The sequence below is a fragment of the Daktulosphaira vitifoliae genome, unplaced genomic scaffold (genome assembly GCF_025091365.1).
Source record: "Daktulosphaira vitifoliae isolate Bord-2020 unplaced genomic scaffold, ASM2509136v1 Scaffold_1, whole genome shotgun sequence".
In the NCBI taxonomy this organism is placed as follows: Eukaryota; Metazoa; Arthropoda; class Insecta; order Hemiptera; family Phylloxeridae; genus Daktulosphaira; species Daktulosphaira vitifoliae.
In genome coordinates, this window is record NW_026099572.1 from 64827566 (window position 1) to 64846146 (window position 18581).

The 18581-nt window shown below is 30.1% G+C and overlaps 1 protein-coding gene across 1 annotated transcript in view; it reads right to left on the reverse strand.

Annotated features, from left to right (window-relative positions):
• Window positions 1-370: 370 nt before the first annotated feature.
• LOC126895635 (uncharacterized) overlaps window positions 371-18581 on the reverse strand; it is a 22263-nt gene continuing 4052 nt past the window's right edge. The window contains exon 2 of the mRNA XM_050667742.1: window positions 371-985. Coding sequence (XP_050523699.1) covers window positions 516-985 — 470 coding nt within the window. The 3' untranslated portion in view covers window positions 371-515. The remainder of the gene's footprint in view (window positions 986-18581) is intronic.

Consider the following 18581-nt stretch of genomic DNA (forward strand, 5'->3'; position numbering starts at 1 on the left):
ATTATAATAACTAGGAAACTCATATTTAATAAACATAATATTTAGTTTTAGTATTTAAAAATTTACAAATGATCTAACAATTTAAATACTTTATTATTATAAATAGATTACATATATTCATATACATTTTTAAATGACATTATAGTGATAGGCACAAATAATTTATAATTTTTATGATTTTAGTTAATATCTAGTGTGAATATAAAATTTATACTTTTAAAGAAATTTGTCAGTGTTTGGTTAATATACATAATCAAAAACATGTACAAAAAATGTTTTATATAACTAATAATAATAAAATAATTATATTTTTCTAAATTATAATAATATAATATAATTATACAAATTTAAGTGTTCAATTTACGGGGTACTTTATTAATATAAATCACTCGATTTTTCTTAAAATAACAACTATTATGAAAACTTGATTTGGCATTTTTAAGTTTCATATATGTTTTATAAACATTAAAAATTGATAATTTAATATTATGTATTATTCATTTCTTTATTTGATGTCAAATTCTAAACAAATCATAAGTTTCTTTTACATGAAAGTCAAAGTGATAACTTATATATTCTGCAAAGCTATCATTATATTCTTCATTAGCTGACTTATAATCTTTGTATTTTTGTTTATATGAAGGCATTAGTTTAATACTATTTGTATAAGAACATAAATGTTTTGAATAATAAAAAATTTTGTTAAATGAGTCATTTAATGTATTTTTCAAATTTCTTGAAAAACTAGTATCTTCAGGTGGTATTGGCATATTTACTACGGAACGTAGTTTTGAAAAAAATGCGTCAGTTGAATTTACATTTTCATTACCTTCAGGAAATAAACTTTTAAAAAACAGTGCTATATTATAAAGATAATGTACTAATTCTTTATATTCATCGATTTTTCTTAGAAGCAAATCCTTCATTTGTAAGGTCATTGTTCTATCTTGTCTTGTTATTTCTTCATCATAGATCATTTTATAACCTTCATTCATGTATGACAAAATTCGATTACAGAGCTTAATCATTTCCCAACACTTACATTTTACGAGTTTAAAAATTAACTCTACCTTTTTTTGATGATTGCTTGAATTAACATGCAAATATGTTGATGAAAGTAGCTGTGTATTATTCTGATGTATATTTATATTGTTGTCGATATTATCAAAGATATTATCAACTGTTAATATTTTCAAGTTTTTTATATTTCCATATTTAACTTTTATATTCTTAAATTTATTCCATAAATTTACATTCGCTAGTATTTCATTAAGAATTTCAATTTTTTTAATTTCGTTTAAATTCGATAACACAAAATTTGACAGTAGTGATTGAATTAAAATAACGATTAATACAAAACAGTTTAGAAGATTCATATTTAATATAATATAAAGTTTACATAAATAGTTTAAATTTTTATAAATCAAAACTAATGAACACTATCACAAAAAACTTTTACTGAGATCTATGTATAGAGTAATGCCATTTTTTAATTGTCTTTAGTTATTTATTTTAAGTAGGAATATAAATGATTTATGAAGTCAACTGTACATATTTTTATTTATATTTCAATTTATTTACTTAAATATGAAAAATAATTATTTTATAATTACCAAAGGCGTAACATGCGCTTTATTCGCATAAAATAAAATAAATAAAAGATTGAAATAAAATATAAACGTATTTGTCGGTAAAACGAAATGAGGTAACAACATAAACAGGAAACGCGACAACAATAATTGTTTGGTGATCGAAAGGTGACTGACTAGACAGGGAGGACGGTTAATTTAAAAATCACATTTAATAAGGTACACGGGTAGGGACGATTACATAATCAAAACTCACGACGAATACCAACAATGTTTAACAAAATACAAAATACAATAAAATAATCACGCTACATAAAAACGGTAACACTGAAGATGACTAGCTGCTGATAGTGGCGGGGGTCGCCACATTACTCCTCTTTGGAAAAAAAAAACTGACCTGTTTTTTCCGCTGATGTTGAATTTCAAAAGACTGGACGGCGTCGCTATGGTCCAAAAGTGGATCGTCACGAAGTACAAAAGCGGGTTTCAGCCGATCAATCGATACCCAGACTGCCCTGCGATCACACTGAATTTTGTACGTTTTCTCGCGACACTCGAGTACGGCGTAGGGGCCTTCGTACTTGGCACTAAGCGGCTGTCGTACGGCATTAATACGCAGAAATACGTGGCTCACTTTGTCTAACGATTGTGGCACAAAAATCGAACGTCGCGACGCGTGATTTGATCCAGGCTTCGGTTGTAATTCAGCCATAAACTGTTTCAAATCTCGGACCAGTTCCGGCGTATGAGCGGTTAGCGGGACTGAGTGAAACAATTCTCCGGGCAGACGGGAGATTGTCGTTTCCGCCAAAATTGACTGTATTGTTTCCGCCAAATCTGTATAAGGTCGGTTTTTCGTTTCCGCAAACCGATAGTTTATACCTGTCTACAAATAGAGGCTTGAGAACAACTGGGTAAAATATTTGCCAAAATAACCCGATAATAATTATGTACTTTTCATTTAATCGAACTTTTTCCTATTCTATTATTGTTAGATAGCAGTGTATTGATCGGTATACCGATAAATATTTTGCCATCCGTTCTTTTTTATTTTACTTTTTTAATTAAAATGTCATTTGAATATATCAGAAGTAAGCGGGGCCAACAAATAATTTTATTGAATAATTATAAGTTTCGTTTTGCATTTAAAGCAATACAAACGGTAACATACGTTGGCGTTGTTTTGTAAAAGAATGCAAAGGTACCATTCACGTGAATGAGCTTGATGAAATTATTGATCAAACAGGTATTTTTTAAATTTTTAGTTAAATTGATTAAAGCTGACCTTATTTTAAATTAGTTTTATTATGTCTTATAGAACATGCATGTAATGGCCCTTGTTCTGATCCCATAATTATGAGACAATAATTAGCAGGCGCTTGTAAACGCAAAGCCGTAGGCGATATTTGCCAAAGACCGCAAAAAATAATTTTAATTAATATACTTTTAAAAATTTTAATAGAAAACGTTCAACCTTAAAATTACATTAAAATATATAGTTCTAATAACGCAATCTCAATAAGCGTAAGGAATAAAATTGAAATCCGTTTCAATAAAACAAAAGAGGCAATTGATAAGTTTAATAAAAATTAAATTATCAGACTTAAATTTGTGAAATAAGTTTCCAACAACTACCGAAAAATGTATAGATCATAGATCTATTTTTTATTATATTATTACACATATTAGATATTTTTAAAGCTTATAATTAATATTTGAATTTTATTTCAATGTTTTGATGACTATATTTTCTTATAAACTATATTTTTATTATTTTTTACAAAAATATATATACATAATTAAAACAGTTATCTATTATAATTTATTTACCTTTGGTAAAATGCCATATTTTGTTTATAAAAGTGTACTTATGTGATGAAATAAGTAATTATCCAAAACGATGTGACTGTATTTAGGGAATGGTTAAGAAGGGCAAATGTCAATTGATAGCGATGGGAAAAAAATATTGTAAAAATTTACTTCATTTTGTTCATTAATATTAATACCCCACGCAAAAATCATAAAACAGACTTGAACGTAACATTTAATTATATAACTAATAAATGCCGAAAATTTTGGTACAGGAAGCTGCCTACCATGGATAAAGCTAAATGGTTCTCAAATTTTTTAGTAGAGACAGGTAGAAGATCAGTTTGGCGGAAACGAAAAAACGACCTTATTTAGATTTGGCGGAAACGATACGGTCAATTTTGGCGGAAACGATGAACGCCCGGGCAGACGAAGTGACGTTCCGTAGACTACTCGGTAGGAGCCGAACAAACGTCCTCCTTCACCGTGTTCCTTAACGCCAACAACACAACGGGTAGTTTGACAATCCAGTGTGGCGTTTCGTGCGCCGTGAGCGCGGCTTTCAAAGTGCGATGGAAACGTTCAACAATCCCGTTTGCTTGCGGATGATACGGAGAATTAGGAATATGTTGTATACCGAATGTGTTGTATAATGACCAGAATAAATCTGCTTCGAATTGTCGCCCTTGATCAACCGTTACAAAATCCGGCACGCCGAAGCGAGAAATCCAGTTTGTAACAAAGACTGCAGCGACAGCGTGTGCGGAATTGTTGTTGACTGGCCGCGCTTCTGGCCAACGCGTGAAACGATCGATGCAAGTGGCTAAATATTTTTTGTCCCCAGACTGGGGGAGCGGACCGACTATGTCCAAATGAATGTGACCAAAACGTCGATCTGGTAACGCGTAAGGCGCTATCGGCGAAATGGTGTGTTTGCCAATTTTAGTGCGTTGGTACTGCAGACACAACTTCACCCATTTCGCTATTTCAGCGTTCATACCCGGCCAACAATAGCGGGCGCTGATTAAGCGTTGCGTCTCTTTGCGACCGCCATGCGCCAAACAATGAAGCGCCTCAAAAACAGATTTACGATGCTTGGCGGGCACGTACGTACGAGGCGTATCTGTTGAAACGTCCACCCATATTTTTCCGTCCGTAGTGTCTCGAGTTTGAATTTGCATCGAGGACTTGACGCACCGGACAAGGTACGTTTTAGCTGCTCGTCGCTGGTTTGATCTGCCGCCCATTGTTGTACGTCAGGTAGGCCGTTTTGAATCGCCGACATTTCCAAACGTGACAATGCGTCTGGGACGATGTTGCCTGAACCGCTGACATGATCGACGGCGCTAATGAATTGAGACAAAAATGATATTTGTCGTACCTGGCGATCTATATACTTCTCGGTTTTATGGGTAAACATTTGCAGTAGTGGTCTGTGATCCGTGCGCAAAGTTGTAAATCGGACTTCTATTATGTGGATGTAATGCCGACAACCGAGGAAGGCAGCGAGCAATTCGCAATCATATGTGCTGTAACGCTTTTCTGTTTCAGACAACTTTTTTGAGAAAAAACCAAGGGGCTTCCACACACCTTCGTGCTCTTGCTCTAAAACCGCGCCAATAGCTGTACTAGAAGCGTCAGTACTGAGGCGGAGAGATGAGTTTGGTTCTGGAAAAGCGAGGTGCGTAGTGTTGACCAATACTTTGCGACAATCATCGAAACTGGCACGAGTAGCGGTAGTCCATTGCAACGGTCCGTCATGTTTTTTGATTGCCTTGACCAAATCGTAAAGCGGCACTTGCAAGGACGCGGCGTTCGGTATAAATCTACGATAAAAATTAATCGAACCCAAAAATCGCTGTAGTCCCTTCTTAGTTGCCGGAAGAGGCCATTCGTTAATAATGGTAACGCGGTCCGGGTTGGGGCGACATCCCTCTTTGTCGATAATATGACCCAAAAACTGAAGCGATGGAACCGCAAAACTGCATTTCGCTGGATTGATTGTTAACCCATACATTTGTAGTCGTTTCAACACCGTGAGTACGTGAACTTTATGCTCCTTTTCATTACATGAAGCGATGAGAAGATCGTCAATATACGCAAAAGCGAAATCGAGTCCCCGTAACATATTATTTACTACACGCTGGAAGGTTTGCGCGGCGTTTTTGAGGCCAAAAGTCATTACAGGAATCTCGAAAATTCCAAAAGGTGTTGTGACAGCTGTCTTCTGAATGTAATTTTCAGCGACGGGTACTTGGTGATATGCCCTAACGAGATCGATTTTTGAAAAAATTTTTCTTCCAGACAAGTGAGCAGTAAAATCGTGCAGGTGAGGAAAAGGGTAACGATCGGCCTGCGTGACTGCGTTCAGTCGCCTGTAGTCGCCGCAAGGACGAAACGTCCAGTCCTTTTTAGGAACTAACAACAGTGGGCTGGCCCATGCGCTGGAAGACGGTCGACAAATCCCATTTTTAAGCATATAATCGAACTCACGACGAACAATGTGCGCTCGATCCGGTGGAAACCGACGTGGACGAGAAAAGAGCGGTGATCCGGTAGTATTCAACTCGTGGACGACGTCGTGCATGAATTTACTGGGCACCGGCGACTCACGAGTGACGCCAGGAAAACGTGATAGCAAATCCGTCCATTATTTGATTGAGTAATGGTAAACAACGGCGTAATCGGTTCGCTGACTTTGATCGCTTGAATTGATTTTTTGACGGTCGAGTCGATAATTCTACAGCGTTTGACATCATGCAGTAACCCAAAATAGTGCAAAAAGTCGGCTCCTATGATGGGCCGTGCAACGTCCGCCATTTCAAAAGTCCAAGAAAAACGTCGCGGCAGACCAAAATCGAGCTGAAGTGTTTTGGGACCGTAAGTCTTGATCCGTGTGCCGTTTGCTGCGGTAAGAACAATATCCGACACGGCTCTTGCGTTGAGCTCTGACGAACACGGAAATCTCGGCTCCTGAATCAACAAGGAAACGCTTTTTTGTGTGGTAGTCCGTGACAAAGACTCTGTATGACGGGGAGGCGACGGAAGCGACAGTTTCTGTCACCACCGTCAGTTTTCCGAAGGTCATATGGGCATTGAAAGATGTAGAAATAAAATTAAAGATGTTCTTTTTTGGCCAAATATAACTAATGGTATTAAGAATATTGTTGAAAGTTGTGAAATTTGTATGAAATATCATAAAGGTAATAAAAAAGAACCGATGATAAGTCACTCGATACTTGATTTACCATGGCAAGAATTAGGTGTAGATTTTTTCTATTATAATAATAAAACATACTTATTGGTGGTTGACTATTTTTCTAAATATGTAGAAATAACTCTACTTGTTAATAGATCTTATGCAAAAGTAGTAATTAGCCAACTTAAAACTATTTTTGCTAGATTTGGTATACCATTGTAATTAATATTAGATAACGGACCACCATATAACTCACAAAAGTTTAAATGTTTTACTAGTGACTGGGGTATTAAACACATAACGACTAGTCCTAATTATCACAGTCTAATGGATTAGCTGATAGAAGCATACAAACGTTAAAGAAATTACTGAAAAAAGCAATGGATTCGGGAAAAGATCGTCATATTGCTTTATTACAATACAGAAATACTCCAAAAGGTAAATTGTGTTCTCCAGCACAACTGTTAATGTCTAGAAATCTAAGAACTAAAATTCCTGTCACTAATTCTTTTCTAAAACCTAAACTTATTGGCACTGATGTATATAAAAATTTAATTTTTAATAAGGATTTCAATACTACAGTGAATAGACAGCCTGAGATTAATAGGTATGGTAGAAAAATCGTAAAACCTAAGAGATATTTGTAGTATTTGTACTATCGTTTAATTAATTATTTAAATTGTTATTATTTCTTATTATTGTATATATTATATTTGTTGTATTTGTATACTTGATTGTTTATATTTTAAAAAAAAAAAAGAGCATGTTACATAACTGGTCAGACTGTTATCATTATTGATAATATACACTTTGTGTCTCGTGTAACTCATAGATACTGTCTTATATATAACTAATATTAATTGTAATATCATGTCTAATTAATATAATATAATTACTTTTTCATCTGTTCACATCTTATTATAGTCTAAATAAACATTATTATAACAATAGTGACGAGTGTACTACGACAATTCTACAATTGAAATATTCAGAAGTAAATTAATTTTAATGATTTACTTTAACTAAAAGAATCAATAAAAACAAAGTTGTTAAAAAAATTACTCATTTGAGCGTATTATAAAATTTGAAAAATCTATCGTTAAATTCAGGTAGAACTAAAAATCATTTTAGCTTCGATGCGAAGCTGAGAAGATATTAATTTAATCATGATGTGTTTGAAGTCTTATCTGAAGATTTTTCTTTGTTTTTATAATAATTTTTAACAATATCAGGTAATAACAAAATAATACGAACTCAAATGTTTAATTCATAAATTAACACGTAAGAATTTCGACAATGATGATTACGAACTTTACGTATCGATGTCGAGAGCGCGATTCAAACAGCTCAATGAATATCTGGAGACAGACTCTCTCAAGCCCTCAGCACTTAGGCCTGACTGAGAATCATTACTCTGGCTTTATAGTATTTTATTATCCTCGAACAATCATCATTGTTTCATTCTTTTAATGTTATCGTTTATTGTTAAGTAAGCATAAAATATGAAATATATAAATTAAATGGGGGATACCTCCAAAAAAATTACAAATTTAAAAATCGCTAATTTTTTCAATTTTTATTACTATTAAACTGCCATAACTTTTTTAAAAATGAACATATCAATATAATTTTTTTTTTTATAGATGCTTGATGTCTTTACCTATCATTTGGTATAAATTTTTATAAATTTAACCTTTTACCTGCTCATAGGGGGGATTCAAAATTTTTTCACAAAAAATTAACTTATGAAAGTGTTTCTTTTTTTTTTTTTTTATGTCTGTTGCCACTTTTTCTCAGCTCTCACTGGATCGATTTCTTTCGACAATACGTCAAAAGATCACAAATCGTATCTAGTTGAAGACATAACCCTTAAAAATTTTTAAATTTTCCCTCGTTCCACGAAAAAGGGGGAAATCTCCAAAAAAATTATAAATTTAAAAATCGAATAATTGTGTCATTTTTGGCACCGCCGAAGATCGCGTGTCATTTCAAAAATATTTAATATTTTATTTCAAAAATTTTACTGTGTATTCTCAAAGCATTTATAAATATACCCTCAACATTTTAAATAGATAGATTCGCTAGTTTTTTTTTTTTTTTAATTCCCAAAAATGGCCTTTTTTTAGGTTGTCACACTAGGTGTGTCCCTTAAAGGACGCAGTATTTCCGGAAAATTTTCAAAAATTAAATTGAACAATTTCGATTTTTTATACAATGTTTCAAGTTTTAAACTACATTTTCTCAGCTCTCACTGGACTAATTTATTTCAATAATACGTTAAAATATCACAAATCGTATCTAGTTGAAGGCATTACCCTTAAAAATTGAAAAATTTTCCCTCCTTCCCCGAAAATAGGGGAAATATCCAAAAAAATTACAAATTTAAAAATCGGTTAATTTTGTCATTTTTTTCACTTTTTTTTCTTAAAACTTCCATAACTTATTCAAAAATAAACAAATCAACATAATTTTTTTTTATACTAAAACCTTAGATGTTTATATTTCATTTGATATCATTTTTTTGAAAATTTAACACTTAACCTTTGTCACTCTCACGACTAACTGAGGATGTCGCACATTAATCTTTTCAGAATTGCTTATAATATCTATATTTTTTTCAATATTTTATTTACTTTATGAGTAATCGAGTAGTTTACGATAGATCGATCACCTGTATATAATTCAAATTAAATTAAATATAAATACTTTACTAACTTTACTTTTAAAAATTCATATTTAGACTATTGACTTTCAAAAACAAATTTATAACTTTAGATAACCTTGAAGTTGAACAAATTTGTCTTGTCATCTTGTCTTTTATGTACATAGTCAATCACACTTAAAAAACAAGTTATTTTTGTTTTAAAATTCTCGATTTTGTATTTTTAAAGTTTTAATTTTTAGATATAATCAATAAAATTTTTTTATAAATATTTCATACGTGTCCCTTTTATTTAGCATACTTCTTTTAATCTGACTATGCTCTTTTATATAGGGGAATTAAAAATCTAATCATGCATAAAAAAAAAAAAGAAAATTTTTAATTTTTAAATTTAGTAAATTTAAAGTTTTAAATTTACTCCCACAATATTGTGTTATTTAAGCATATAGTGTAATTTTTTTTTTAATAAAAATATACATCATTACCGTCATGTCCGTTGTCGCGTGCGTTTGTAGTCGACAGGTCACGACGAAAAAAAACAAAACATAGTCCAAAGCGAATTAATAAAAATCTTTTTTGGAGACCACAAATCGAACACACACATTAGTTAATTAAGTGCTATTGAAATCGAGGTAATATTTATGAATTTACTTTATAATTTATTGATAATAGTAATAACTTAATCATACTCGATTGTGTAATCGAACTGTTTTTTACCACCGCAGCCGCAACGTCGGCCGTCGGTATCAAGGTCAACTACTCTAACAACTCACACCTAATACACAATGAATTCTCCCGGAAAATCACTATCAAATATTAATAAAAGTAAATTGAACAAAATCACTACTTCACTGTTTATCTCCAACCTGAATAATAATACCGGTGATGCATCGCCTTGTGATTTCTCTGATAATGATGACTGGCAGACAATCGAACACCAAAATAAACGTATCAGATCCCCTAATAATAATTCACCACGCTCTAAACGACCTCATTCAAATAATTTTACGTCACCAAACCGTTTCTCTCCAATTGCACCAATTATAGAAGACGATCCAATGAACCACATAAATGAGCTTACGTTGGAAAGTAATAATAAAATTTCCAGGCCACCCCCAATATTTATTCAAGCTGAATTAAACTATAATAACTTTTGTTTTAAAATCAAAGAATTTACCGACACATTAAGTTTCGATTGTAAAAGTTCTACTAAAGGCCTTAAACTCCAAACATACAGTTCCAACTCATATAGAACAGTAATAAAATATCTCAAAGAGGATAATGTCTCATTTCATTCGTTTAAAATAAAAGAAGAAAAAGTTTTTCGAATAGTAATTAAAAATTTACATTCTACCAATTATAAGGTTTGGTTGGGTTTATTAGCGATGAACTTTCTATTAAGGGATTTACTGTCAGAAATATTATGCCAGTACTTTACAGACAAACTAAAACGCTTTTACCAATTTTTTTTGTTGACATTGAGCCCAATCCTTCAATTACTGATATATATAAAATAACCTCATTGTGCTACACTAAAATCAAAATTGAACCCCCTGATTCAAAAAAAGAAATTCTGCAGTATCACCGATGTCAGGCTTATGGTCACACACGTAGCTATTGTAACCACACACCACGATGTGTTCGATGTGGTGAGCAGCATGATACAACTCTTTGTACCAAAAGTCGCACTTCTCCTGCCAAATGTGCATTGTGTAATGGTGATCATCCGGCAAATTATAAAGGCTGTCAAATTCATCTAGACATGAAAAAATATTTTACCAAATCACAAAAAAACCCGTGGAACAATAATCGTCCACTTCAAACCAACAATTTAACTTATCAGGACCAACAATTCTCCCCATCATCTCAAAACTATCCTCCTTTAAATAAAGACTCTCTAACTCAAAATAAAAATACTGACTATAACCATGATCTAACAGCTCAAAATAACAACATTTATAAATGACCTGAAAGCACTAATTAACCCTCTTGTATCTCTTCTTACAACAGTCATTGATAAACTTCATAAAATCGTCAATTAGTAGTAAAAAAAAAATCAATATTCTTGTGGAATGCAAATGGTGTTATGAAATTATCAAAGCTGATCACCCTGATGGCATAGCACATGGTTGAGCTGCACTCTTAATATCTAACAATATTGGGCACACACCTCATGCACCCTACCGAAGTACAAATTTGCAGAGAACAAGTTCAACAATTACATTAGATTCAGTACCCATCTCTATATCTACTTGTTATTTTCCACCTGGACGACCATTTCCTACCTCTGAGCTGACACTTCAATTACAATCTCTTAACCACAATTTTATAATAGGTGCAGATTTTATTGCCAAGCACCATACCTGGAGTCGATCCACTAATACTAGGGGTCGTTCCCTCTATAATTTAATCACACTAAAAAATTACATAGCAATTGTAACAGACTCATGTCAATCGTCATCCTGATACTATTGATTTTTTCGTTTCTCATGTTCCCAATCGCTTCGTAACTGAAGTTATTAATCTAAATGATCCAGTTTCTGATTACACATCAGCTCTATAACATATTGGAGGACAGCCGTGGCTAAAACATAGCAGGCCAACAATCACTCAAAGTAAAATGAATTGGTGCAAATTTAGGACCATACTTCAAAAAAAACTGCATTAAATATTAAACTAAAAACTACTATGGATTTAGATAATGAAATTTACAAACTTACTATGAACATACAAAAAGCAGCAAAAGAGTTTTCATCCCCCTTCTCTTATAAAACACCATCATTAAACTTAACCCCTGAGTTAAAACAACTAATAGCTGAGAAACGTAGAGCTAGATCAAAATGGCAACATACGCGTTATCCAGATGGCAAAAAACTATACAATTTTTTAACCAAAAAACTCAAATTATTACTCAAGACTCACAAAAGTAATTCTTATAAAACATACCTTTAAAATCTTTTAGTAAGGAACGGATCGTTATGGAGAAAAACAAAATCGATTCTTCGAATGAAAGAATCAACACCGCCCCTCCGGCGTAATGAAAATACACTGGCTATAACAGATCAGTATAAAGCAGATACCCTAGCCATAGAATTGTCAAATGTTTTTAAACCTCACTCTATTTCTCCACCAGCGCATCATATCGAGACAGTAACAGATTTCATTCAGTTACCACTACATTTATCTTTACCAGCCAAACCAACTACTCTTAATGAAGTTTATACTATTATAAATAAACTGTGAACGGAAAATCACCTGGAAATGATCTAATAACCAATAAAGTAATAAAAAATCTTCCTAGGAAATCGGTCATTTTGTTAGTTTACATCTATAACGCAGCTCTTAGATTATTTTATTTTCCAGAATCCTGGAAATCATCGGTAATTGTTACAATTCTCAAACCTGGGAAACCTTCCGAAGATCCCTCTTCGTACAGACCAATATCTCTTCTACCTATCTTATATAAAATATTAGAAAAAATTATATTAAAACGTCTTTTATTTATTACTCAAATAAATAACAACATTCCTGAATTTCAATTCGGATTTAGAGCAAAACATTCAACTATTTATCAACTACACCATGTTGCTGATATAATTTCAACAGCACTAGAAACAAAGCAATACTGTGCCGTAGTCTTTCTAGATGTGGAAAAACTTTTTGACTCTGTTTGGCATGAAGGACTTCTATTCAAATTAAAAAACATTTTCCCAGCTCCTTATTACCTCATACTCAAATCATTCCTGCAAAACCGTTATTTTAAAGTCCGNTCCTGCAAAACCGTTATTTTGAAGTCCGTTATAATCTCCAACACTCCCCATTATACCCAATATATGCTGGTGTGCCTCAAGGTAGCGATATTGCGCCATTCTTGTACACAATATATACATGTGATCTACCTTTATCGGATGAAACAGTACTTTATTTAGATCCGAAAATATAATTTCGTTTAAATTCGATAACACAAAATTTGACAATAGTGATTGAATTAAAATAACGATTAATACAAAACAGTTAAGAAAATTCATATTTTACATAATACAAAGTTTAAATAAATAGTACAAATTTTTATAAATCAAAACTAATGAACACTATCACAAAAAACTTGTACTGAGATCTATGTATAATATAATGTCATTTTTTAATTGTCTTTAGTTATTTATTTTAAGTAGGAATATAAATGATTTATGAAGTCTGTACACTAAACTGTACATTTTTTTATTTATAATACGTTTATTTATTATTTATTTTATATATTATTTATTTATTAATTATTTTATAATACGTTATTTATAACATCGTCTTGTTAAACAATGATGTACTATAAAAATTTAACAAAAATAAAATTATAAAATGTGAAATTAAAATATTATATTTATTACTACTTAGTATATTATTTATTAAGTATTTTTTTATTCATCTCTAATTGTAATAAACCAAAAATAAAAAGAAAGAAAAAGAAAAGAGAAAAGAGAGAAAAATAGGTAATTATTATAGTAGAGATTGGATAGCTTAAATATAAAAAGAAATTGGTAGTACTTAGTAAATTATTATAATTATTATTTGTTATTTTTATAAGTTTTTTTGTAGATTTAATTGTCTTCAATTTTATTTAAATTAATTTTTTATTAATTATTTCTTTCATTAATTATTAATGGTTTATCACGCAATAGATTGTTGGAGGTTCGAAAGCATAGAGTAAATTGTACTTACCTTACGTCTAATGTAATACAATAATATTTCAAGTAATCCAGTGTTGATTTCCGCGTTAAACGTACTACGGTATATGATTTACACTATACGTCATATAGTGTATATAATTACATATAAAAAAACGATTCAAAATTTTAAATAATAAGATTTAATTACACAAAGTCTACAACTGGTCTTACTTATGAATGATTCTAAACACTCTATATTTTATTATAAATACAATTTTAATTTTTTTACTTATTAAGTTTTTTACCTCTGTTGATTAAGTATTTTTTAGAGAATATATTTTATTGAGAGATCGACACCAATATTTATTAAATTTTCCTCTGGCCTGGCCAAAACAAAATTCAGAAATATCTATATTTATGTAAATAATTTATCAAGGCGGAATTGTGGAAGCCCAATGTGTCCCGGCGCAAAAATTTTCATGATTACTGTGTTTACATATGATGATAATGAGTATACATTACAAACATGGCATTAATACCATGATAAGAAATTAGATAAGGCAATTATTACTTATCACTCTCATTCAAAAGTATATTGAAAAGATAGCGTTTTCTTCTGTCCTTTTCTCAATACGTATTTCAATGTTTAATACCGTAAAATAATACATGAAAATTCAAATTTTCACAAATTTCAAAACGCTACAGAATATTTACTACTGAATATAAGGTATATTTTTACTAAAATTTTTCTTAAATTCTACTCTACAAAATAGCTATCTAAGATTTTTTTTTTACTTTTTATTTAAAATTAAAAAATAATTAATATTTTTAATAAAATGTAAAAAAATTAATTATTGAGACATAGCTATAGACCTAACGTATAACTATTATTTAAAAAAAAAAATCAGCTAAAAATATTAACTGGATCAAAAGTTATTTAAGTTGTCAGTGGGTGGTGAGCCACCCTGTATTTGTATATTTCTTTACGCTGTCTGCCGTCGCGATGTTTATTAAAACAAAAACATTAGTAACGAGACTAGCTACCCAATACGCATAGGCTTACAAATATATTCTAACCTAATACACCTAATTCTCGAATAATATTTAGTTACAACCTTTACTCTGTCCGCCGACGCGATGTTTGTTAAAACAAAAACATTAATAACGAAATTTACTACCCAATAAGTATAGGATTGCAATACACTCAGTCAAATAAAATTACCATTAAATAAATTTAAATCTCAATTTAAATTGAGAAGATTGTGACCTTTAGCTCTGTTTGCCGGCGCGATGTTTGTTAAAACAAAGACATTAGTAACGAAACTAGCTACCCAATAAGAAAAGCTCACAATTTTAAAAATTAGTGAATCTTTTTAAAACTTTGTTTTGATTGGTTCATTTAGTTAAAGTAAATCATTAAAATTAATTAAGTTCTCAATATTTCAATTGTAGAATCTTTTCAAAGAACAAAAGTTACTAGGGAATTATTACTATTACTTCTATTTAAGTTATCTATTACCATAAAAATGCAAAAAAGTATTTGTTACTCTGATAAATTTACTATAAACAGTAATTGTAAAACTTTCTGACTGCATATTGATCTTAACTATACAATTTTTTTAATTGTCATAAAATTTTCTATTTAATGATGCAATGTAAAACTTGCCAATTGAGCTAAAAGTTATGGTAAAATAAATTATTTTTTTTTATTATAAACATTTACAACAATCTACTTTAAACGATTAAAAAATAGGTTAAATATGTCATTTTCCTTATTTTTAACATATTATTAATAAAATCAGCATTAATTTAAAACAATTTTTTTTGTCCATAATTATTTTTAGCCTTTTTTATATGTAAATACTATTTTTTAATAATATTAAAATTTAGAAGTGATAGAAAAAGTCTAATTGCACATTTGAAAACATCGCGAAAAGTTTTAAGTATTAATTATAAAACTTCCTGACTGCATATTAATCTTAAAAATAATATTGTTTTAATTCTCATAAAATTTTCTATTTAATGATTCATTTTAGTGAACGAAGGAGTAATTTTGGCCAATAGCAGAAAAAATTCCCTACCAATTTTTTTTTTTTTAAGTAGGAAATTGGTGGATTATTCCAAAAGCAACATCAACTCTTATTTCTTTAATTATATCATGACTAGTAGTTCTTTGATTTTAAAATATAATATATGAATATATACTAATCATAATTGTTAAATTTAGTATGAAATTGATATTTAATAATTTAATATTGTAATTTAAACGGAAAAATTATAAAAATAATAAAGAAGTTGTATTTTGCTTTATTTTTACGTGTATAAAAATTTAAAAGGCTTGATACAATAATTATCAATAAAAACCCTGCACAGGGGGGTCGTGGCACAGTGGTGACGTAGTATAGATGGATCAAGTATAATGATATCTGACAGTGATTAAAATCACTATAAAAAAAAACGCTTCCATGCAAATCTTTAGATAGTGTTTAATTTTAAAAAATTGGTGGATTATTCCAAAATCTACATGATCTGCTAGTTCATTATTAATATCCTAATTAAGATAAAGTATGTCGAATGAAAAATGGATTATTAAAAAATATTATTTCTCATAAAAAAATAATGTTGATCCATACACTTTTCAATATGTCATAGCATTATAAAGTTAAAAATGTAAAAAATAAAATCGAGAATTTTTACACAATAATAGCATTTGGTAGCCATTTTCACCGTGAAGATAAAATAAAGTCCGAAATTTTTTTTTCGCATAATAAAGTAAATTAAATTTAATTTAATTTTTAGTAGCTTTAATTTAAGATATATATAAAAGTGTCAGACTTTCCGGAACACTTTCAAAATTTAAGTTGAAAAAGTAAATTTTTTGTGAAAAAGTGGTCATTTTAAATCCCCCCCTGTGGGCAGGTAAAGGGTCAGATATAAAAAAAATATATACCAAATGATAGGTAAAGATATCATGCATCTATAAAAAAAAAATTATATTGATCCATACATTTTTCAAAAAGTTATAGCATAATAAAGTTAAAAATGTAAAATACAAAATCGAAAATTTTCACACAAAAATAGCATTCGGTAGCCATTTTCACCGNAAATCGAAAATTGGTTCGGTGAGAGCTGAGAAAAAGTAGTAACAGACACAAAAAAAAAAAAAACACATCTTAGTAAAACCAATACTTTCTCAACTTAGCATCGAAGCTAAAACTGTTTGTTACTATAAATGAATGCACTGGACTTCAAGGAACATTCATCAGAAGCAAAAATATACTTTTCTAAATCAAATTTTTGCGTTGTTTTCAAATCTGCAATTAGACTTTTTTATATTATTACTAATTACATATAAAATAATAATTAAAAGAAAAAAAATTATTTTCAAATTATTACTGATTTGATTTTTAATATGTTAAAAATAATCAGTCCAAATTTTCATTTTTAACCTATTTTTTTGGTTCTTTAAAGTTGATGAAAAATTTTTGATAAAGATTTATGAATGTTTATTGTAAAAATGGAATATATTACCATAACTTTTAGCTCAATTACAAGTTTAAAATTGACAACAAAGGAAAAATTTCTTAACAAATTCCCAAGGAAATTTTGTTTTATTAATAGTTGAATTAAAATATGTATAATGACATACTAATAGTCCTCATTGATTGAAATTGAGCTTTTTTTTTACAGCGCTCAATATACAAAAAATATGGCACAAAGCACCCACACTTTTTTTCATAATAATTCTGGTATTTTTCGTTCATAATTATTTTAAACTTATTTTAAAAATTATTTTTAACTTTTTAGTTCGATGTGCTTTAAAAGCGTTTTTTTTAGTTTTTTTAAACTATATTTATTTTTCACTTTTTAGTTTCATGTTATGGTAATAGTTAATATCAATATCATGGTTGTAAGGGGTAACGGGAAATCAGGGTTCGATTCTGGAGAGGGAGTCTAAGAAACGGCTACCACATCCAAGGAAAGCAGCAGGCGCGCAACAGGGTGGTAGTGACGAAAAATGACATACGGGAATCATCCCCCGTAATCGGAATGAATATACTACATATCTCTTAATGAGTATAAAGCGTATTAATATATACATTTTTATAGTAATTAGAATATATATATATATATATATACATTAGGGTGGTCCTTATTTTTCGACTTCATAAATTCAGAGTCATGGGCTCAAAATTTCGTTAGGTTCACTGAAAAAATGAAACTGGTAAAATTTGAGTACAATAAGTCAACCCCTTCACGTGCCTCAAAGGGGTTGAAGTTCTTCAAAAATGGGGTGGATTATCTTTTTTTGAGTGTACGCTCTTTATTTTTGAAGTTTCGCCAAAAACACAAAGAACAATTTTTATAGAACTCAATGTGAACAAAAAATAAGGTAATATACTATTTTTTTGTAAAATTAATATTTTTTCGTAAAAATAAGAAAAATCAGTTTCACTTAATTTTTTTAAAAAAATGACATAGTTTTCAGTTATACTTTTCTAGTGTCTTAAATTTTAATTGTACGCAGAAATTGTACAGAAGTAATATTAATCACAGTGATATCTTCTTTTAAATACGTTATTTGAGTTTTTTTCGAATTATGAATCCTTTCCAAATAAAAATTTAAAACAACTACGAAAACGTATTTTTTTTTTTTTTTA